The sequence below is a fragment of the Rattus norvegicus genome, chromosome 14 (genome assembly GCF_021556685.1).
Source record: "Rattus norvegicus strain SHRSP/BbbUtx chromosome 14, alternate assembly SHRSP_T2T, whole genome shotgun sequence".
Taxonomy (NCBI): Eukaryota; Metazoa; Chordata; class Mammalia; order Rodentia; family Muridae; genus Rattus; species Rattus norvegicus.
The window spans coordinates 18,625,914-18,649,077 of record NC_141547.1 but is presented as its reverse complement, the minus strand read 5'-3'; the positions used below and the strand labels follow the sequence as shown (position 1 = coordinate 18,649,077).

Here is a 23,164-nt window from a genome sequence, read left to right as displayed (position 1 = left end):
GAGGTGGTTGGGGACATTTATTTCTGCATTTAGAAATGTGCACAGTAGTAAAATTGCTTCCTCCATCTTCATGATGCAAGGATTAGTGGCATAAGGGGACTCACCATAGGTACTGCCAGATGTTGGAAAGAAAGTCCTATGGAAAGAGATACTATTGATAGTGGGCGGGGTTTGGGAAAGTGGGTGGGTACGTATCCCACTATGTTTTATTTCTGTCTTGCATCTTTGCATATAGATATTACTTTTTCTTTATCATGAGTTATCTTTCCTTATTTGTCTGTCTTTCCTTCCCTTTCATTCTCCCACCACCACCCTCGTCTCTCTTGCTGTTTTTGAAAGTCTCATGCGGTCTGACCACTGCAGCACTCGCAACGATCGCCCTGCCTCTGCTTCCCCAGCACTAGGCATCTGAGTTGGTGCAGAAGAGCTGTAGTTTGACTTCTTAGAAAGACCACTTACTGATCGGCAAATCCCTTTGGATCCTTCCTGAACGCCTCACAGATCTCATCATTCGTCGGCTCCACATAGGCGGGAAATTCCTGTGGCTGGTGACTGAGGGCAGCCATGCAGAGTTTCCGCTCTAGCCCCTCCTTCGTGCAACACTCGGAAGTCCCGGGGTGAACGGGAAAGGGGGCGTCACTTTCACAGGACTTAATAGACAGCTCTGAAGTCTGGACGAGAGAAAGGGAAACAAAAAGAAAAAGCGGGAACACAGTCAGTGCGAATGCCTGTTCAGTATAACATCTACTTTCCAATTTCAATATTTTCATTAGTAGTCAAGCTTCCACACTGTGGCTTACGAGCATGGAAAGTTGAATAATTTTGGTCCTCAGCAAGTATACAGTCTCCTTTGTGTTAAACAATGACACTCTCCAGACTAGACCATGGAACGACTTTCATAAATAAATAGACTGTACTTATTGGGTTGTAGCCATTTGGCCTTTCTCGCATAGTCTGGTATTTCTCAGTGAAGGGATTTTTAGCATCTCTGAGGTGAGGAACACTTGGAGACATTCTGGTAGTGGCTCTCATCTAATTTCCTACCCCCCTTTTTCTTGCAGTTAGACCACAATCAAGGATAACTTCCCATGGCCTCCTCTCCTCCCTTTACTAAATGAGCATCCTCTTCACATCGCTGGCTTTAGCTTCCTGTAAGTTCCTGGGTTTTCCTGTTTTCAAATATCCCAAGATGACATGGTGTGCAGTGAGTTTGAAATGATGAGCACCGATGAACTTGGCAGGGAAAGAAATGATGTAAAAGAGAGGCTGAAGGGGGCACACATGCCAGTCATTGGGTAAGGGTAGTCACCATACAGAATCTATTGTAATAATGGTGTGGAACGGACACTGATTGTTCTGTGGAGGCCTTTAAACCAGGTCCACCTATTTGTACCTAGGCCAATGACCTCATTAGTAAAGGTTTGTCTCCTTAGCTCTGCCTTCATCAGTTACTGTCTGTACACTGAATTTTAATCTTCTTCCTTCAGGATTTCAATTTCTAAGTAAATGCTATAGGAGAGAAAACACAGGCAAATGTACAAGCATGTACCTGATATATGGGTTTTCTTTATACCCCGACATGCATACTGACTACATAGCACATGTTAAAGTTATTTTAAGAGGTTTATGAGTTTGTATTTATGAGGTTCAAATTTAAAGTGATCTAAAAGTTTATTTGTTTATACATTCTCTCATATCATGACCACAGTTTCTCCCTCCCTGCCTCCTCCCCTTTCTCCCCCAATCTACTCTTCCTTTCCCTTCAGATAAAAAGCAAGCTTTTCAGGGATATCAACCAAACATTGCATATCAGGTTATAATACGACTATGCACTTCCCTTCCTATGAAGGCTCGCTGAGGCAATCCAGTAGGAGGAAATGGGTCCCAAAAGCAGATAAAAGGGTCAGAGATATCCCCCAGTCCCACTGTTACAATCCCCACAAGAAGACCACGATACACAACCATAATATACACTGAGCACTTTGCTCAGTCCCATGCAGGGTCGCCAATTTTCAGTTGTCTCTGTGAGACCCTATGAGCCCAAGTCAGTTGATTCTGTGAGTTTCTTGTGGTGTCCTTGACCCCTCTGGCTCCTATAATCCTTCCTTTCCCTCTTCTGCTGGCTTCCCCCAAGCTCTGCCTAATGGTTTGGCTGTGGTCTTTGCATCAGTTTCCGTCAGCTGCTGGGTAGAGCCTCTCTGATGACAATTGTATTAGGCACCAATCTTTGGGTACGACTCTAAAAGTTTTTAAGAGTCCAACCTGGATTTAAATCTGACACACGGTCCTCATTATCAGCATTTATTTAGTCATTCAGTTACCTTATCCAGTCAGTTTTCTTTTGGAACTTGTAGTGACACTGAATAAAAGGAACTCAGTAATAAGATAAATGTGGGCACTAAAAATAATAGTCTTTAATTTTCCTTCTAACTGGGAGTAGGTGACTTGGTATCTAGAGTGTCCTGAAAATGTGACATAAAGGCCTATGGCTAGTCCTTTCCCTGATCCACAATAGAGACAGATAGACAGACAGACAGACAGGCGCGCACACACACACACACACACACACACACACACACACACACACACACACACACTTACCCTGGTGTCATAGCAGTTGGGATCTGCTCCCTCAGCACAGCATTCCTCAGTTAAGGAGACAACTTCCTTCACAAGCTGACTGACCTGTTCAAAGGTGCTACTGGGAAACTTCCTGCTGTATAGGATTAGTGATCTGAGGGAGAGAAAAGCGATCATGTTAATTGAGGGGTTTTTTTTTGTTTTTTGTTTTGTTTTTGTTTTGTTTTGTTTTGTTTTGTTTTGTTTTGTTTTTTTGGCATTTTTGACTCACGCCAAAATAGGATATCTATTCCACTTTTAAATAAAATATTTTATGCATTAACTTTTTCTATTTGTCTAAAGGTGAGAATATGAAGTTGTATGTAGAGCATTTGTTTGTTCTATGAAAAACTATCTTGTGTACAGTCGTGGTGGTTTGAAAAAATGCTGCCCCTCTCCCCATAAGCCCCAAGGGAGTAGCACTATTAGGAAGTGTGGCCTCGTTGGAGTGGGCGTGACTTTGGTGGAGGAGATGTGTCACTAGGGGGTAGCCTCTGAGGTCTCTGAAGCTCAAGCCAGTTCACTTCCTGCTCCCTGCCGATCTTGATGTAGAGCTCTCAGCTTCTTTGTCAGTCCCATGTCTGCCTGGATGCTGCCATGCTTCCTGCCATGATGATAATGGACTAAACCTCAGAATGTGAAAGCCAGAACCAATTAAATGTTTTCCTTTATACAAGTTGCTGTGATCATGGTCTTTCTTTACAGCGATAGAAACCCCTAACTAAGACAACAGTAAAAAAACTGGATTTGTAGTTCCTATCAAAATAGCCTGGAGTCTGTTTTGAACTTCCCCACAAAAAGCATATTCTGTAGGTCACTGCTGGTATGTTCCAGAGTCCTAAAACGGACAGTTCTAATTTATCTCAGAAACCCGTATGTATGCTTCACTACAAACTCATTCCTTAGATTTACCAGTGACGGTTTCTCAGACCACAGTAACCACAGGTCAGCTGACCTCTACCTGCTTGACCTGTTGGTCCACAGTGGCCAACAGTCTTCCCTCATCTTGGTGCCCATTTCAGTCTTCTAGATAGCATGGCAGTTAGCTTGTGCACACATGACTTGTCTAAGGTCATGTCCCCAAGAGAACTTTACAGATATGGCAACTCACAGAGATCTGAAGTCATCTTTCCCCAGCGTGGAGAGTTCCTGGCAAACTTTATCCTTCTCATAATCTCGGCCTAGAAAGCAGATATAAAAAGTAACCATCTTTTTTCTTCAAATAAATATTATATTATATAAAATATATTATATATGTTATATACATATATGTAATACACTTATATAATATTGCTCTTCAACATGACCTGTAGTAAAGGCTTTTCTTAATACCTGTGCAGTTTTCATTTGCAGTTATCTTTTCATCTATCTCCTCATAATAAGCCTCAATTTTGTGATTTTTTTTCTATTAACTTCTACTGTGTAGCAAGCACAAAAGGTAGACCGAAGTGACACTCAGCATGAAAGTGAAATGCTACACGTCAGTGAGTCAGGACTACCCACACGAAAACCATTCTCTCTGGCCTTCTGTATAGAGTGCTGCAGGGGGTTGCTCCTCTGTCCCTCCTTCCCAGTCTTCCTTCTCTCTCTCCCTCCCCTCTTCCTTTCCTTTTCTTTCTTCTCTCCTTCCCTTTTGTTGTCTGTTTCGTCTAAGCCTTCAACAAGCCAAATGACAAAGGTAAGAAAGAAGCCTCTGGACTCCCAGATGAGTCTCTAGTTATATTAAGGCTGAACTTGGAAGAAGACAGTAATTCGGAAAGCTGCAGTCGGGCTCTGTCACCACCCCAGACTCCTAAGGAATTCAGCTAGGGAAATGGCTGTACTTCCTTGCTCTTCAAGAGTAGTGAGGGCATCTTCATAATCATAGTCCTTCTTAGCTTTCCTTTAGGGTCTGGGATTCTGACTTTAGAAATCACCTGGGCAGTTTTAGTTCAAAAGCCGAATGAACAAAGAAGATAGTTGTGGTTAGAAAGCAGTGGCCTGCAGATCTGATACCAACCATTAAGAGAGCAAGGTAACCTGGAGACATCTTTTATACCCCAGCTCCCAGAGCAGCAACAAGAATGACAAATCCACAGGGATTTCTGGAAGGCAGGGGGCAGGCAACCCTGAAACGCCTCTGGGCAGAGTGAGAGGATTTGAATGGTCAGTTCCAGTGGGAGTTGTTAGATGCCGGCAGGTTTGAAACATTTCTAGGGATGATTGGAAAGTGTTTAAAAAGGAAATAAAAGCCAGGCAAGGAGTAAGGATCCTTAATCCTAGCACTCAGGATAGAAGCAAGTAGACCCCTGTGAGTTCAGGGACAGCCTGGTCCACGTAGAGTTCCAGTCTAGTTGGGAGTAATAGTGAAATCCTGTCTTAAAGAAAAGAAAAGAAAAGAAAAGAAAGGGAAGGGAAGGGAAAGGAAGGGAAGGGAAGGGAAGGGAAAGGAAAGGAAAAGAAAGGAAAGGAAAGGAAAAGGGAGGAGGAGGAGGAAGAGGGGGAGGAGGAAGGAGAAGGAGAAAGAGAAGAGGAGCAGGAGCAGGAGGGAAAGGAGGAGGAGCAGGAGGAAGAGGAGGAGAAGGAGGAGGAGCAGGAGGAAGAGGAGGAGGAGGAAGAAGAGGAGAAGGAGGAGGAGCAGGAGGAAGAGGAGGAGGAAGAGGAGGAGGAAGAGGAGGAGGAAGAGGAGGAGGAGGAAACAAGCAAACAAAAGTAAAAGAACATGTTGGCTCAAAGCATCTCTGCAAACAGTTGGGTTCTCTGCTGCTGACTCTCCAGTTAAGGTCTTCCTGTGTCAGTCTAGAAGTAGCTTAGGTAGTGGAGGAGAGAGAAAGGCAACCTGAGACAAAAGGAGCAAGAGATTCATTTTCCTATCACTGGCCTGACTGGGGAAGCAGCTTCAACATCAGTGAACTTCTGGCCTGAGTTCAAATGCAAGTCGATGTCCCTGTAATGCCATTGATTTTCTGGGTTCAGAAGGACAGGAGGACATGTTTGGTTTTTAAGAGTGAAGAGAGGCATGTGAGACCTGGTCTAAAGGCTACCAGAACGACAGGAAAAGTCACATTCATGAGGCACAGTTTTTTCCTGTGTTTAAAAATGAGCTTCTCTCTGACTATAAGGTTCTCTATACACATGTTCCACATGTCTGAAGGCCTGTCTGTGTGTCCTTCTGTGACTTATCACTTATAAATTTAAGTCCAGGAAATTCCTCAGCACTCTGGAGACTTTGAACAGTTGTTAAGCATAGAAATGGTCTGGCCTCTGTTCTAAGAAGCCTTGAGTGATCTAGCTACTTTGTTTAAAGTATGAGGGACGTCATCTTAGAGGTGATCAGAAGACCATTCTCTCTTCAAGGTGGCCTCCCCTCTAAAACAGTCAATGTTCTGGTTAGACTGGAGGTGCTTGGGAAGACATGTTTGTGTTTGTGTTTGTGTGCGTGTGTGTGTGCGTGGGTGCGTGCGTGCGTTTGTGTGTGTGTATGTGTGTGTGTGTGTGTGTGTGTGTGTGTGTGTGTGTGTGTGTTTGTTTCAACCAATTGAAAAGACACTGATGCTGGATGGATGGATATAAATTTGGGGAGTTTATCTGTGTGCGTGTTTTAAATTATTTTTAATATTAATAAAATGTTAATGAAAATAACCTGTATAAACTGTTGCACTGTATTTTCCAGATGGACAATAATAAATAGATCCATGGAGTAAGAAAGGTCAGAGGTGAGAGATGTTAAAACCTTCTTCTTTTAGACAGGCAGGATCTTTCTACATAGCCCAGACTGGCTTCAACTCCATATTCTTTCTGCCTATCAAGCTGTTTTATAATGAGTGACAAAGTCACATGCTATCAACATTTCTATAAGATACATAAGAGCCCATAGGTTTCTGTTTGATGTTAAATCCTGGAAACAAGAACAAGGGGGTGGGAAGGTAAAGTCAGTGGTCAGTGAAATTCAGCAGGCCCCAGCAGGCAAACTCCGCTCTGGCTGAGGACCTGCACATCAGTCCACTGTCTGAAAGCTGGATGTTGTGACACGTCAGAAAGGTTCAAACAAGGGAGACCATGTCAGTTGGTCATCAGTCGTACATAGTAGGTGGGTCTGAAAGAATACACTGCAGAACTGTCCCTGTGTGGGGAAGAGCTATTTCAGACACCACCGTTGTTTTATGTCATGGTTAAGACAAAACTCGAATGAATGGCTGGCAGTTGTGTGGTCGAGTATCTAACCAGCCGGAACACTTTATTCTAGCATGGCTCATGAATAACTGCTAGCAGGACATTTTGAAGAAAGGGGTTTGTTTAGTCGCTGCGAAAGTTGCAATGGCTTTGGATAATCACGCATATTTCAAGGTCCCATATTTAGCACAAGACTGTCCTTGTGAGCTTTATGATCTCTTCAGAGATAAGGAATTTGTCACATGGACAAATTGTAAATTTGGAAACTTTACCCAAAACCTCTAACATTGGAAAGTCACAACATAGCTCTGTTTAAGGATATTTCCTAAAAGGACACTTTTTATTTTAATGAACACCAAGTAACTGTTTTTAATATCTCCCTCTATCGAGCTATTTTTGCTTGTGCTGGTACATTTATTGTGACATCCAGTAATATACAGAGCGATTTCCATATGAAAATGGGGTACTATTGATAAATATTTTAAGAAATATTTCATTTCTAGCTTTTCAAGTTTCAGGATTCTCATTTTACTATGCAGGTAGAACTTTGTTTCACATGTTATAGGAATGCAGCAGGCATGGGAATGCTTATGTAAGTAAGTGCTGCATTATTTATGTTTTCTTTTTTATTAGATATTTTATTTAATTACTTTTCAAATGTTATCCTTTTTCCCAGTTTCTTCTCTGGAAACCCCCTATCCCATCCTCCTTCCCCCTGCATCTGTGAGGTTGCTCCCCCACACACCCACCCATTCCTGCCTCCTTGCCCTGGCATTCCCCTATACTGGGGCATTACACCTTCACAGGAACAGGCCCTCTCCTCCCATAGATGCCCGACAAGGCCGTCTTCATATGCTGCTGGAGCCTCCATGTGAACTCTTTGGTCGGTGGTTTAGTCCCTAGGAACTCTAGGGGGATCTATCTGGTTGTTTGATATTGTTGTTTTTCCTGTGGGTTGCAAACCCCTTCAGCTCTACTCGTCCAGTAGTTTTTGAGCAAAGCATATAGTTGGTTGCGCACATGTGTCTTGTATCTCATAGGAATTGTATTAGTTAGGGAGCAGACGGCCGAGAGAAACGTGGGAAATGAGACTGTGAGAGAATTGAAGTCATTTTGGAATGGTCTTTGCTGGAGTGTTTAGCCTTGGGCAGGAAAGAACGAGAAAATGAAGTCTCAAAAGGCGGCACTGGAAAGTGTAATAGAGTATCTATAATAGATTATATACAAAGCATATAGAAATAGTCTGCAGAGGAAGGCATTACCGTGACCTTTCATATGTATGGCCTTGGATGTATTTTTGATAAAATTAATCCATTAATTTATATGGGAGACAGTATCTAGTTTTGATAGTTAGATATGTTAATCCTTTTCTGTATGCACAAAACCCAGTAAATTAATACAGAAATTGGCTTGTAGTATAATTATTACAGATTGATTTCTCATACCAATAGAACCCTTTTTTCAAAATTTAGATTTGTTTTAGTATTTTGTGATTGTGATTTTGTGTGTGTGTGTGTGTGTGTGTGTGTGTGTGTGTGTATGTGTGTACATGCACGCATGCATACATGCAGGCAGGTGACCAGACGCTTCAAGGCAGTTGTGTGCTCTACCTCACAGCCAGAAGTGGGTGCTGGCGATGGAACTTGGAACCCGTGCAAGAACAACATGTGCTCTTAAACTCTGAGCCATCTCTCTAGCCTGAAAGTCATTTTTAGACTAAGCTCATTGAAAGTTAGTTAAATTTATCCCTCAAGTGAATTATAATTATCATATTTTGTCCTTTAATATACTACGGAGACTTTGGTGTGGTAACAGAAATTATTGGCATGAAGTTAGTGGCTATTGTGAAATCATGCTCACGCCAAGTGACCTCTTTGTCCTAAAGGTTTAGAAATTTCAGTAACACTTTTACCAAACATCGTGTCCAATTTAATCTACCTTGTGAAATATTCTGGTAATCTAAATCAAACTCTGGACTTTAAAAAAAACCTCTGTACTTATTTTTGGGAAATCGTATTGCTTCATGCACACTACACGCTCTTTCAACAAATCTGGGCATATCCATACATTTAGATATGTTCTGTGACACGTCCTCTCTGCCGGACATGAGCATCACACTGAATGTGAGAGGCAGTAGAGACCAAAGCAGGTCCAGCCCCTCCGTTCTGTGACATTCATTCTGATACGAAGAGCCAAGGACATTCCTACAATCTGGGCACAAAGCCTACGAAGAAAGATGCTTTGACTCTTTTGATGCTGTAATGACCTTCACGAACTTCTGATTTTGTCCCTATAGGAAAGCCATTTTGTCACACGCATTGAATGAATCTTGAATAACAGTGGCCTGAGTCAATATTTCTACAGAATGATGTCTCATGGTACTCTATTCCTGTTTTCTGTTTTTATGATACCCGGATTTGTTAACATTTAAATTTGCAGATTATCAGTTTCCAACTCAAAGATAATTAGCATTATGATTATAGCTAATGTGTGACTGTCAACAATTTGGGTAACACTGGAGTTATTTAATGCATAACATGCCCTTTAATCTCTATAGAAACATGAAAAAAAAGTGTGGTTTATCATGGCTCACCCCACTGTTAACTATACTTCTCTGTATCTGCAACATGGGTAAAACTTCATCTTTTAAAAAGATTTTGAAAAAATTGATGATGATGATGACAATGGTGATGACAATGATGATGATGATGATGTATGTGTACACGTGCACATGCATGTGTATGTATGTGTGTGTGTACATGTGCTTGTGGGTGCCCATAGATACTACCGACAGAGGATGTCAGATCCACTGGAGCCACAGTTACACGTGGTTGTGAGCTGCCTGACCTGAGTTCTGGGAGACAAACTCTGTCCCTTTACAAAAACACTGAGTATTCTTAAATGCTGACCTGTGTCTGTAACCTCTAGAATTTCACCTTTGTATGTGAGACGTTCTTAGAGAAAAGTGAGTTTGATAGTTAGTGTAACTTTTTGTTACTGTTGTTTCTATGAGTTAAGCACTTTTTAGATTTTGACACTATTCTCTTAATGATATTAAAAGATCCATCATTAAAAAACACCTCTTGGGGGTTCTAGTTATGATTATCATGCCTTTAAAAGCTCATTCTAATTTTTCATATTCAGCTTTCATTTTTTAAAAAACAAACTTACATGGTTTGGAGCAAGAAGATAGAAAGGTCAAAGTGCTGGCTGAAGTTTTCAGGGGACTCAGCAAACACAAGGGCTTGAAGTAACCTTGGGCATTTACACATGAATCTTACCAAGGAAACCAGTGCTAATTATATTTCTGTTAAGCAAACTTCCGCTTGTGTGAAAGATATTAATTGGAAAACACCATATGAAAACTTAGAGTTTTGTACACTGCATGTGTGTTTTTTACAGAGCCGATTCATTAACCATTCATTGTGAATATTTAAGAAATCATCCAATTGAGGACAGGAAAGTCCTCTACTTGTCCAACAAGGTGGCATAAGTAACATGTGGCAATGACCTTCTTTAGTTGGGTAGTCACACATGATCGGTTTAAACACTCCTGATGATTTTAATTAGCAGTATGCCTGATCCCTGAAGTCGTTATATTGAGTATAATTGACTAAAAACAGGGAAAAACATGTAAAACGAATCTGAGGCATCAAACTCATAGTAATGAGGGGTGCCAGGATGGTTATTGCAGGCTGCTGGCTCTGGGAATGGAGTTGTTGGTCCAAGGGGTTCAGTTAGATTGGAGAAATTATTCTTGAGAATTTTTGAAGAACAAAAATCGTAGTCTACTGTGTCTCAAAAGATACTTTATGTACTAAGTCCAATAGCGATAGTAGACACTTAGGAAGAATTTATTTCTTTATTACCAGTGGTTCTCAATCTTCCTAATGCTTCAACCCTTTACTATAGTTCCTCATATTGCAGTCAACCTTAGCCATAAATTTATTTTGCTGCTACTTCATAGCTGTAATTTTGCTACTACTATGAATTGTAAATATCTGATATGCAGGATATCTGTTATGTAACCCCCAAACGGGCTGCAGCTCACAGATTGAGAACCACTGCTCTAGATAAATTCCACATTAGCATTTGATTTTACTACCGCCACAGCCCTTTAATTGTAGTGCCGGAGTCCTGTGATTACAGCATGAACCATCGAACCTGGTTCTCAATTTTCCTATAATAATCAAAATTCCACTTGAGGTGGGTACTCAGATTCTGTGGCAGTATCTGAAACTTTCACTGAACACACTGTCAGTCACTAAGAACTAGAGAATCGCAGTGGGGACTAAAATCGAGTTCTCCACTTCATGTTGATAATTGTATTTGATGCATTTGTTATAACAAACACATGCTGGGGAGAAGGTGAGGTAGGGGGGTGGCAAGAAGAAAGATGAATCAGGGTGAGTGGGTGGGTTTGTGCTAATTGATGTTGGTTGGAAATCCCCACTCTAAGTAGGCATTGACCAGACACCTGAACACTGGCATAGCCATCTGGAGAATCAGTGTTCCAAGGCGACGGAGGAGTTGGTGATGAGTGTGTGGTGCATGGGGTGGGGGAGGCCACTGTGGCTGGAGCAGAGTGGATTGAAAAGGAGGTTGGAGTAGTCTGTAGATATCAGACGAAAACAGATAGAGGGGGAACCCTCATGTATTATGGTGAAAGACATCTTTATCTTCTTATATAGGTTAACCTCATGGTCTTTTAAAGGGCATGCATTTTTATTCTTAAGAACATAGGCAACTGCGACTGCATTCCTGGCATTGTGCCTTGTAGCCATGACATTGCTATCGGTCTGTGAGAGCTAATGGTTCATTTGATGAAAACAGTAGCTAGTTTTCTGGCTTGGAAGTTTGTTTGGAGTGGTTTTGTAAAGGAGAGGAAGAAGAGGAAATGTAGGTTTACCGTCTTTCTTTTTTTTTTTTTTCCAGTTTGGTGTTATACTTAATAGAAATATGGATGTAAGCCGGTTTAATAGTCTGTAGGAGTTTATTTCCTGCTGCCGATCACTCTCTTAGTAACTGCGAAGCTGTGTCGACAGTTCCTCTCACTTATTTTGCTGTGGGATGAGTACCTGGGAAGGTCAGTGCAGTTTAGTGCTGGCTCTGTTTCAGTTCTTGGGGAAGAAAATAGATCAGCCAGCAAGATCTGCCTCTGTACGTCTTGGGCCAGCTGAAGTGTCTGTTTGCCTAACATTTGGGAGATTTCTTAAGTCAGTTTCCCCTAGGGAAACTGACCTAAGAAAATGCACCTTGTTCCCGAGTGCCCTCTAACAGAAAAGGACAAGGCGCCCGAGGCAGAGCTTTGTGTGGTGATGGAGCACGTTTAGGTCTAGCTTGGAAACTAGACAGCTCCAGATTCCTGGCACTCGGGAAAGGTCAAGTATCTTTAGAAAACTGATTTAAACAGGGTTTCTTGTGGACTTATCAGAGCCTCGAAACGGTGGCCGCATTGATATAAATCGCTCATCAGTAACGAATGGCTAGTTTCTTAAATAGGCTGGGCCATGGGAACAACTTTCAAGCTATGTCTTGAGGACACAGTGATTGAAATAGTCTTTTAGGAAACCGTTAGGTCTCTGAGAAGGTCACAGACATACCGAACCACTACCACCCCACACCTCCACCCTCATCCTAACCCTCTACCCCCTCTTGTGGCTATTCTGTACTGGGAGCCAGATGCATCCTCTCAGTCTGTGCTCTGCCACTTCCAACCAGCAGGGGGCATGCTCACCTCTACCGGATCATAGCATGGCTCCCGCAGAGGCAGTTGAGTGGATGCCACACTTGATGTGGTAGAATAGGGGACTACAGATGAAGCACGTCCTGGCAAATACTTTGTAAGTGTGATTTACATGGCTCTGGGGCTCGTCTGGCCTACAGGACATGGACTATAAGACTTGAGGGAACTGCTTTGACTCTCTGTCTCTGTCTTGAGGGAACTGCTTTGACTCTGTCTCTGTCTCTGTCTCTCTGTCTCTCTGTGTCTCTTATTTGTTTCCTTTGGGACTATGGCTGCTGAGATTGTTGAAATAAAGGTGGGAGGCTGCGATTATGTCTGCAGTTTTGAGGCTGACCTGCTGAGTCAGCGCATTTCCAAACCTAGCACACGCTGGGTTTTTGGTTTGGGAGACTCAGTCTGAACTTGCTTCAGTAGCATTCTTCAAGGTTTTATGCATCCCCAGAAACTGTTACAAAGATGCTTTCAGGGCTTCCTGATGCTTGAATAATTCATTTATTCATTTGTATCTATTTTTCTAAGACTTGGTAGTCTTCACTCAGGACCTATAGCTGATTTAAGCATCTGAGGATGAATAAAAATGAATTTAGCATAACCAGAATAACAAAGTAACACATGTGAAAAATGTAAAAATGTGAATGCAGGGACAAGAGAGATGGCTCAGCAGTTAAGAGCTCTAGCTGCTCTTGAAGAAGGCATCCACAATTCTCAGCACCCACATGGCGGCTCACTGCTGTCTGTAACTCTAGTTCTAGTGAATGTGGTACTTCCTCACAGGCATACAGGCAGGCAAAACACCAATGCACGTCAAGACTGAATTTACGTGTGCCATCATTAATAAGCGATAGTTCCCAGGGAGGCATATATTACTGGTTAAATGCGCTGGTACTGTGAATATACATGGATGGTTTGGGTGAGGCTGTGAAGGAAGAGTATTAAATAAACATCGTAGCTTGACAATCAGAGTGTGTTCAGATGCCCTTATAAGTATTAAAAAATAACGCGGAGATGAAAATTATTCATAGGGAAATTTGTAAAATAGCACCCAAACTGTACAATAAAGGGTTAAACTAGGGTTTAGCGATCATCTGAAAAATCAGTGGGAGCTTCGGAACTTAAGAAGCTACACATCTCTTCTGCTAGCATGGTCGGTCGGAAGCCTCCAGACACTGGCGTTGTAATCTCACTGTAATCCCATTGTAAGGGTGATTTCCATGAGAAACCACCTTCCTCGCCTTGTTTATTGTTTTATTTCCTAGTTACTAAAATTTCCTATTTTGTGTACGAGGTAGTTTCAAAACTCTCGTTCCTTCCCAATGCTGAAGAGTAAGATCCCCAAAGGAGGACCAAAGGGATCTCTCAGCTGGCTTCTTGCACCACTGACATCCTGATGCTGCCAAGGAGGGCAAACATTTGGGAAACAGAAATGCGCAGTTGTGTATCAGAGGCTCCAGTTGCATTATGGATCTTATTTATCCAATGTGGGAGGGAGAATTGAAAGCTTATATAACCCACTTTCTTTCGGGAGTTATTTTGTTTGTTTTCACAGTCTTGAGAATCCCAGACTGGCCTTGAACTCCCTGTGCATCCAGTTCACTAGGAAACCTTGAACTCCTGATTCTTCTGCTTCTGTCTCCTGTGCTCTGAGGTTGTAGATAGGCCCAGCCACACCCACCTTTATCTTTTGTGAGCTACTCATTTGTTAGGGGCGAGAAGTGTTCCTTTCTAATGCTATGTAGCACAGCAGAGCTCAAATCAATGGTGCTTTATCCCTCCCTTTATTCTGTCTTCTAAAGCATCCTCTGCCATTTCTTCTGTTAGTTACTCCCGCTTCAAGTTGTAAAGTGGTTCTGGAAAATTAACCTAGCAACAGTTCTTAGTCAAAAGAGGAGCCTTACCTCTCTCTAGGGCATGCCCAAAGGCTAAGGCCAGCAGGAGAACCAGAACCCTCTTCATTTTGCGTCCAGGGAGTCCTGCAGCACCTCCTCTCACCCACAGGACACCGTGCAAAGGGAAGCAGCACAGTTATCCGTTGCCTTTACAAACAGTCCTAACTAGAAATTCATCAATTATTAATCTCTGCACAGAAGCAAGGGACAGTCAGATTTGTCCCCAAAGAAAGACAGTAATATCCTCATCAAGGCAAATAGATACCCCTGGGCAATGTCGAGGACAGTCTGGGAGGTTTTAATCATTAACTTTGTCACTGGGAAGAGCCAAGGCACAGAAATGCTTTCCCACTGCAGTGTTTCTACGGGGTTGGCTTAATGTACCAGCAGGGACACACTTCCCTATTCTGTAGAGAGGAAAAGACACGTCTCTTCCCTATTCTGTAGAGAGGAAAAGACACGTCTCTGCATCTTCTCTGGGTACTCCCTACCACTCCTATGGGTTGATGGAACATTTGGGGGCTACGTTTCTTCCTTTCTTTTTCCTCCTTTTCTCCCTTTCTTTCTCTCTTTAAGTCTAACACAAAAAAATTCTTCGAAAATGTCACAGATTAGATTATTTTAAGTTATGAGGAAAGAGCAAGATGCCAGTTAATTTATAGCAGTTCTCTAGATCCATGAATTTAATGTCATAAGGTAATTGTAGTGGCATCATGCCTTATATTTAGTGTACTGTCGAGTATATGTTAGAATAGCTCTTGAGATGAGAGAAATAATAAATGGAGAGCTTCAATGGCTAGCTATCAATTGTGCGTGAGCGCGCGCGCGCACACACACACACACACACACACACACAATGCAAAAATCTTAGAGTCACTGCAGATCGGTTAGACTTCCCTCTACTACGGTGTGCTTGACGTATTTTATGATAGCATAGCTTAAAAACTCACAGTGAGGGTTGGGGATTTAGCTCAGTGGTAGAGCGCTTGCCCAGCAAGCGCAAGGCCCTGGGTTCGGTCCCCAGCTCCGAAAAAAAGAAAAGGAAAAAAAACCCCACAGTGACCTTGTGGGGCACGATATCTTGCATCTCCATCTTAGAGAATGGCGGGGCTGGAGAGATGGCTCAGTGGTTAAGAGCACTGACTGCTCTTCCAGAGTTGTGAGTTCAATTCCCAGCAACCACATGGTGTCCCACAACCATCTGTAATGGGATCCGATGTCCATTTCTGGTGTGTCTGAAGAGAGCAACAGTATACTCACATACATAAAAATCAATAAATAAAATCTTAAAAAAAAAAGAAAAGAAAAGAGAATGGTCCCTCATGGGGATCATGTTCCTTGCCCAAAGTATCTGATATGGATCTTACGCTGATATCGGGTCAGATGTCAGTTGCAGCCACAGTTCAGGAACCACAGCGTTAGCCAGCTCTTATTGATGGATAATTAAGGATTTATTTCTCCTCTCGAAAACCATTGTTCAGTTGTGAAGTCTTAGGTTTGATTTGTTTGTTTGCTTGGATTGTTTTAGTTTTTGTCATTCCCGTGGTGTGGGATTAAGATGATCCCTGTGCAGGGTTTACCACAGCACCTAACACATATTTGCATGCATTTATGTCCCTTTTTTCATTCTAGTTACTGCTACTTTCTCCCTGACTATTTGTGTTTACAGTGTTTGAGGGGATCCTAGGAACCATTGAAAGCCATTGGAAGATTGACATTTCAGCCCCGTGTGTGGACTTCTAAAGACAGATGCCTGAGAATACCCTTAGCAATCAATTCGGTAGCTAAAGATTAACTGTGCAGACAGAGTCCACTGAGATCTCCAACCACAGTAAACAATTACACGCTTAGTCAGATCACCGACTGTATGGAAAGTGGATGAGAAAATGGAGTCTAGCTAGTTGGAAAAGCTAATGGTGCAAGATTAAATAGAAACTATTTCTGTAAAACCCATGAAACCCACACAGCAGAAGACACCATCAGAGGCCATTAGCATTGCTGGAGGCAGCTTTCTGCTCATGCACTAGCCGTATCCTGTATAAAGATTAATTTCATATCTAAGACAGAGCTCCATGATCTTCTTTCCCTTGGGAAAGTTCATTTAAAGAGAGTTTTATTCTTAACTACAAATATTTGGAAACGGATGTCTCAAAATATCAAAGCCACTAAGAACACAGATGTCAGTAAAATTATTAACGTATTTGTATATTTTTAATATCAAGATTACACTATAAATATACATTACAATCTACAGAGTACCTTGGTCATGTTCTCATAATTTGTTTTTTAAAAGATACACTTAGCCTATTTTCCACGGGTACTTGCAACAGAATTCAATACCAGTCCATATCTTTATTTTTTTTTTTAATTGTAGCTCTATCTGTGTTTTGGAAATATACTTTTGCTGTTTAATGATAAACTGCATGTTGCAAGAGTTGCAACATCTCACTTAGGCACATTTTTGAGAAATCTCCACACAGGCTGCCGAACTACTCTCATGGATGCGTCTGCTTTTTTCTAACAGAAGATCAACACTGATGTACCCATTTCAACACCTTTTGGCGTTCGCCTCTGTGACACAAGCTCTCTGGACAGGACAGCATTGACAGTAAATAGCTGGTGTCATTTTCCTACCCTTTCCCTGTGTGATAAGTTACAGACCCACTTCCTCATGCATTGTTCTTTTTCGCTGGTGCTAATTCACGATTAGTTTCTGTGCCTGATAGTGAAAAGCCTTCTCTCTAACCTTTAAGTCATTCTCTCTATTACTGCCGTTTATCTAAAACACAGAAAAAACACTGTTAAGGTTGAGCTATTGAAAGCCTCTCAAGCCAATGTCTGCGTGTGAAGTTCTAAGGTTGCCACTCCAGTTAGACACTTGGTGTCTATGAAATGGAGTGACAGGAGGATGGCTTTCCTGGGCCTTCTGCAGTGGTTGTTCTCACTCTTCTTGTCTGCCTTTCTGTTGTGTGTTTCCGGTCTCCATCCTCCAATAGAAAAAAGCTTTAACTTATTCACTTCACATGTATGTTAATTCATCTCAGTCTGTGTGAGATAACTGTGAGCTACTATTACTAAAGATAAGGCCTCCTCCTCTTCTCTTCTCTTCTCTTCTCTTCTCTTCTCTTCTCTTCTCTTCTCTTCTCTTCTCTTCTTTTCTCTCCTCTTCTCTTCTCTTCTCTCTTCTCTTCTCTCTCTTCTCTTCTCTCTCTCCTCTTCTCTTCTCTCTCTTCTCTCTCTTCTCTTCTCTTCTCTTCTTTTCTCTCCTCTTCTCTTCTCTTCTCTCTTCTCTTCTCTTCTCTCTCTTCTCTTCTCTCTCTTCTCTTCTCTTCTCTTCTCTTCTTTTCTCTCCTCTTCTCTTCTCTTCTCTTTTCTCTTCTCTTCTCTTCTCTTCTCTCTCTTCTCTTCTCTCTCTTCTCTTCTCTCTCTTCTCTTCTCTTCTCTCCTCTTCTCTTCTCTTCTCTTCTCGACCATCCAACCTAGTTAGGAGCAGACACAATTGGGGACACAGTGTAGAGCACACCTAGGCTGGTGTTCTGTTTCCTTCCAGAACTGGTGATCTCCTACCCAAGCCAGAGCTTATAAGACATTTTTATACTGTCCTTCCGAATAGTTGTATCGCATGACATTCCCTCAAAGGTAGGAGAGTTCACTTTCTCCATATCCTGACTAGCATTTCAGTTCTACTTTTTATAATAGTATTCTTCTTGGGTGAGATGGTATGTCTTTGGGATTCCAAATTGCATTTCCCCGATAATTAATAATGCTAAGAATTTTTCCACTATCATTAGCCTTCCAATAAAATCAACTCCCTATTTTTAAATTGGGTTGCTTTGGTTTCATTTTAAAGAAAGTATTTCTGGTTTCTTTATAAATTTCAGATATTAACCCTTTGACAGAGTTTTTGCAGGTGTCCCATATAGATGTGGTAAGAATGTCACTCTTCCACACTCTCCAAGCCCCATGGAGGAGGACGAGAGGCATGCATCCATAAGATGAGCTTGTTACCGAGGACAGAATTGAGGGGCTCTACGTGTTTCCTTTGGGGGAAACACTCTAGAGTGTAATCTCGTCTCCAAGTTGAAAAGTATTTTATAGAAGTTGTGAGCTATATGACGTCAGGAGGGTAGGATAGTTGGCAGTATTAGAAGCTTTAGTGATGGTTTGGACTAGACCTCAAGGGAAATCTCTCCAAGTGATAATCAACTCAGTGGTTGGAGAGGTGAGGAGAGGTGAAGAAGCATCAGTGTAATAAGGATGCTAACTGAAGAAGGAAATATTGGCATGTATGGCAAGGCGAACAGAGAGTAATCCTGTCACAGTAACTGTGGAGCTGGCCAGTTTCGTTGAAGGCTTCAGAGATACTGTTAAAGTAACTGAAAGGTTCGATTTTGTCCCTATTACTTCCTGTCACTTGTGAAGCTGAGAAAGTCTCCAGCAGTGTTTAGATGTGTCATGGCACTGTTCAAAGCCATTTCTCCATACCCACTGCAGCCATTATCTTGTCCCAGGGACATATTTATTTTCTCCTTGGTGACAATACAGTTCTCATGACCCCTGCATTTTTCAACCTTCTGCAGAATGTCCTGTTGGTTCATGGTATTATTACTACCATTAGACTAACAGGATGTGCTGGCCTGGAGTGGGTGTGTACTATTATCTAGGGCTCATGAGTGGCAGTGGGCAGGTAAACTCCGGAAGTTGCAGAGAACTCCGATGTAGTTAAGCTTTTAGGAGCTCTGTCATTTAGAAAGCCCCGGTCCTCGGTAAACTTCTTTAGAAGCTGTATGTAATGTACTCGGAAGGCTGTTCTGACTCATCTCTCATGACTTGATGTCATGAGAGCCATCCAGGTTTAAAAGCAGCTTAGGATAAGAAAGGACTTTGGCAGGAAGTTAATTTACTGACCACCAGTTTTGAGATTTTCTTTCAAAATTAGATGCAAGTGTTGCACTGAATACTGGCATACTCTTCTCTAATGTGAGTGATACAAGTAAAGGAGGCAGGGGCGGGGCTGGCTCATGCACCTGCGCTCCATCTGTGGCATGATGCTTTCTGGTCCTTGGCTTTGCTGACGCATAGTCCTGCATCCCATCAGAGAAATGCTATTAGCAAACAGGATAGGCAGGACTCGGCCATACTGCTATCTTAGCATCTTACTTCCTGGTGCTGTTGAACCTCTAGACAGTAAAGCCATTATTGTGGGGGTAGAATAGTCCTTACTACCCATGAAAGAGCGAGGCAAGAAGGAAAACATCTGTAGGCCGGGAGATCATGTCAATGCTTCTGGACCCAGGTATAAATACAGACGTCTCTCTCAGCAGCTGAGGTAAACCTCCATGCATGGAGAAGAAGGCTTGGACTTCCCTAGGACTTCTGGGAGATCTCATTAGGAAAGGAACCTGGAGGGACTGAATAGTTCTGCAAGAGTTAAGGCCATTTAAAATGTGTGATTGAAGAGAATAATGAACATTTGATAGCCTCAGGACGAATTATAACAGCAGGCACTGTGGCTTGTTTGTGACATATGGGATTTAATACAAGGCACAAAATTGCATATGTGATATAAATGAGAGATTGTATTGGACGCTTTTCCTTGGTTCTCAGCCCCACTTAATTTTTCCATTTTCTTTTTTCCCTTTTATTTTTGAGTTTATAATATAATTACTCTTTTCCCTTTCCTCCCTCTAAACTTTTCTATATAGGCCTCCTTGTTCTTTTTCAAACTCATGGTCCCTTTTTGCATTAATTATTGTTACATGTATATATATATATATCCTTATTTATGCATTCATATATCTATATCTACATCTACATCTATATATCATCTATGTCTAACTATATGTACCTCTATATTTATATCATCTATATCTATGTCCTAAATATAACCAGCTCAGTCTGTATAATGTTACTTGCATGTATATCCTTAGGGTAGACCTCTTGATAACCAATTGGTGTGCTCTTTTCTGGGGAAGACTGTTTCTCCCAGTTTCAGCCTTCCTTAGCAGTCTTTAGTTCTTTGCATAGGCTGAGGCCTCATGGCCTTCTCTCCATCCAGTTTGACATGCTTGTTTTTGTTGTCCATGTCCTTGCTCAGCTCATGTTTAGAGAGTCATGTTGGTGAGACCTCTGCTGTTGCTAGGAGACACAGTCTCACAGGAAGCTCCCTGAGCCCCTGGCCCTCACAATCTTTCTACCCCCCATTATCTACAGCGTTCTCGAATATTAGATACAAGACTTGTTTTTAAATGTATTCCTTGTGACTGGGCTCCACAATCCTGAATTTTGATTGGTTGTGGATTTATGTAATGGTCTCTGTTGCAAAGAAAAAAAGTCCCCTGATGATGAATGAGGACTACACTTCTCTGTGGGTATAAAGACCAATATTTAGGATTAGTTAGGGATTGTGCTGGTTTAGTAAAGTAGTTCTTGTTGGTTATCCTCAAAGGTCCATGACCTTACTGACTTCGGGATTTGGTTTGGTTTATCAGGCTTGTTTTCCTCTTGTTGAGTGCATCTCACAATTAATAATCGAGCTATTGGTTGCTGCCAAGTTACATATGCCACTACTGCACCCCTAGGGTTATCAGGTTGCTCATTATTGTGGTTCACAGACACCATAACTGGGTCGTACTATTTGTTGCTTCCCTGCTTTGGAAGCTTGCATGGTACCTTCTTGGACCACAAAAACTAGTCTTCAGGAAGAGGCATATGGGTCAGTTCCAGCTCAGGGGCCTCTGAGCCCTGTGTCTGAAGTGCATGGTGTCTTAGCAATTAGGACTGTATCTTCTATTTCTAGGGAGCAACTAAGGGTAATAGTCTGTATGTTTTGTGAGTCTCTTGGGCAATCCTCACTAACAATTTGGAAGAGTGTTTCTCACGCCTGGTATTGATGTTTTTGATAGGTGGTCTTTGGCTCTTGGAGAGAGCATTGTCAGCCTAGATGAAGACATTTTATTTAAAAAAGTTGTGTGTGTTTACACACAAACTTAGTGTATTATTGTGTTGTTTTTTTCAGTAAATAGATAAAATAGAATGAGTCCTCATTACTTTTTTTAGACATTCTTCCTATTATTTTACCTTGATTCCTCCTTCTGTATGTATGTCTTTCTGTTCTCTAATTATGGCTGCTCCTTTGTTCTTTTTAATTTAATTTATGTATTTATTTTACCATTTTCTCCATCAGATCACTGTACCCAGAGAGTTCCCTCTCTAACTGCTTCCCTACCTTTACAGCCCAGCACTGCTTCCTTTGAACTTTTCTGGTTTCTGCAGTTAATCCAGCATAGGTACTCATATCCTAGGATTTAGAGCACAGAGCCTCTGGTGAGAGAGAACACGCCATGATTGTCTTTCTGGGTCTGAGTGACTTCACTCCATATGATCTTTCCTGGCTCTATCCATTCACACAGAAAGCTCATAATTTCACTTTTTACAGCTGAAGAGTATTGTATAGTGTATATGTAACACATTCTCCTTATCTATCATCAGTTGTAGGACATTTAGGTTTTTTTTTTCCCCAATCCTGGCTATTATAAATAGAGCAGTGGCGAATGTGGTAAGTACCATTGGTGTAGGATGCCTAATGTGTTGGTTATATGCCAAGGAATGCTGTATTTATGGCATATGGCAGACTTCTTTTTTTTTTTTTTTACCTTTTCGAGAGCTCTCTGCACTGATTTCTGTAGTCAGCTCTCTTTTGTGTTAGCGTTGAGGTGGTGGTCCCCCAGTGAGCTGTCACTCAATGGGAACTTGCCATAACTCTGCTGCATCTCTTTGAACTGTCCACTTTGTTCTCTGTTGACCCAGGGTGGCACTACTGACACAGGTACCAACTTGAGTTGTGAGAAAGTCGTTACTGGGCTATAACCCTTGGCTAAAGAGTATTGAAGCAGGCAAACACTTGCTATGAGTTCCATGCAGCACCTCTGTCTGGCTAGTCAGAATCCCTGCAGCCGATGCGTCTTAGTTGCAAAATGTTTGGAATGTTAAGATGTGAAAAATTATTAATTATTTCCTTACTACTCTTATCCCCTAGAATAGAAAAAAAAAAAACCTAGATTAATTGGCTTATTGTCTTGCATCTAGTGCCTAGAAAAGTGGTTATGACATGAATAGTAAAGAGATGTTGAAAGAATGAATGAAGGATGAAAGACCATTTTTTCCCCATAATAATCTAGGCTCTTCCAGATGAAGGTCCAAGGCTCAAAGTTCTAGGGTAATCATGGGGCAGCCAAAGTCAATACCAGCTGAAGTGACAGGCTTAGTTTCCAACCAGACTTAAGACCCAGATCCACCATACCAGAGCCTTCTTGAAGTATAGATGCTAGTCGAAGGGTGATTCTCTCAGTCCACTTGAGTACAAAAAACAGAGTGAGAAGCCTGAAATGAATATTGTTGGGAAAATATAATCAAAGCAAAAAATACCCTCCGTATTGATAAAAAAAAAAAAAAAAGCTCTTCATCAAAGCTGAGGAGAAAGAGAGCAGGCAGTCTGCTGGAGTGACTGAAAATACAGAAAAAAGTCCTTGCCCACTATACAGCCAGACCTTTCCAGATGTAAACCATTCCACGCATGCTCTCAAGATAAGTGGTGACTAGCCCTCAAGTAAGACAACATGAGTACACATAGAGTTCTGCTGTGTTTATGACCTGGATCCCTCTACGTTAGCTTAGTGGCTTTTACCTTAAAGAAAATACAGACTGTCATTTTGAGACAGGAAACTCTTTCACAGAAAGGCATACGGTGAGAGTATGCTAT

The 23,164-nt window shown here is 41.8% G+C and overlaps 2 protein-coding genes across 3 annotated transcripts in view; one reads left to right on the top strand and one right to left on the bottom strand.

Annotated features, from left to right (window-relative positions):
• Gc (vitamin D binding protein) overlaps positions 1 to 14,519 on the bottom strand; it is a 35,420-nt gene extending 20,901 nt beyond the window's left edge. The window contains exons 1-4 of the mRNA NM_012564.3: positions 14,413 to 14,519; positions 3,731 to 3,800; positions 2,602 to 2,734; positions 460 to 671 (exon numbers count right to left, since the gene is read on the bottom strand). Of these exons, the coding sequence (NP_036696.2) occupies positions 460 to 671; positions 2,602 to 2,734; positions 3,731 to 3,800; positions 14,413 to 14,470 (473 nt within the window). The 5' untranslated portion in view covers positions 14,471 to 14,519. The remainder of the gene's footprint in view (positions 1 to 459; positions 672 to 2,601; positions 2,735 to 3,730; positions 3,801 to 14,412) is intronic.
• Positions 1 to 23,164, top strand: part of Npffr2 (neuropeptide FF receptor 2) — a 284,733-nt gene that overhangs the window by 148,186 nt on the left and 113,383 nt on the right. The window contains exon 2 of one of the 2 annotated variants that reach the window (XM_087584387.1): positions 1,062 to 1,151. In XM_087584387.1, the coding sequence (XP_087440513.1) occupies positions 1,115 to 1,151 (37 nt within the window). In that variant the 5' untranslated portion in view covers positions 1,062 to 1,114. Of the gene's footprint in view, positions 1 to 1,031; positions 1,152 to 23,164 lie in introns of those variants that run through there. The other variant, XM_087584388.1, reaches the window with a different exon arrangement.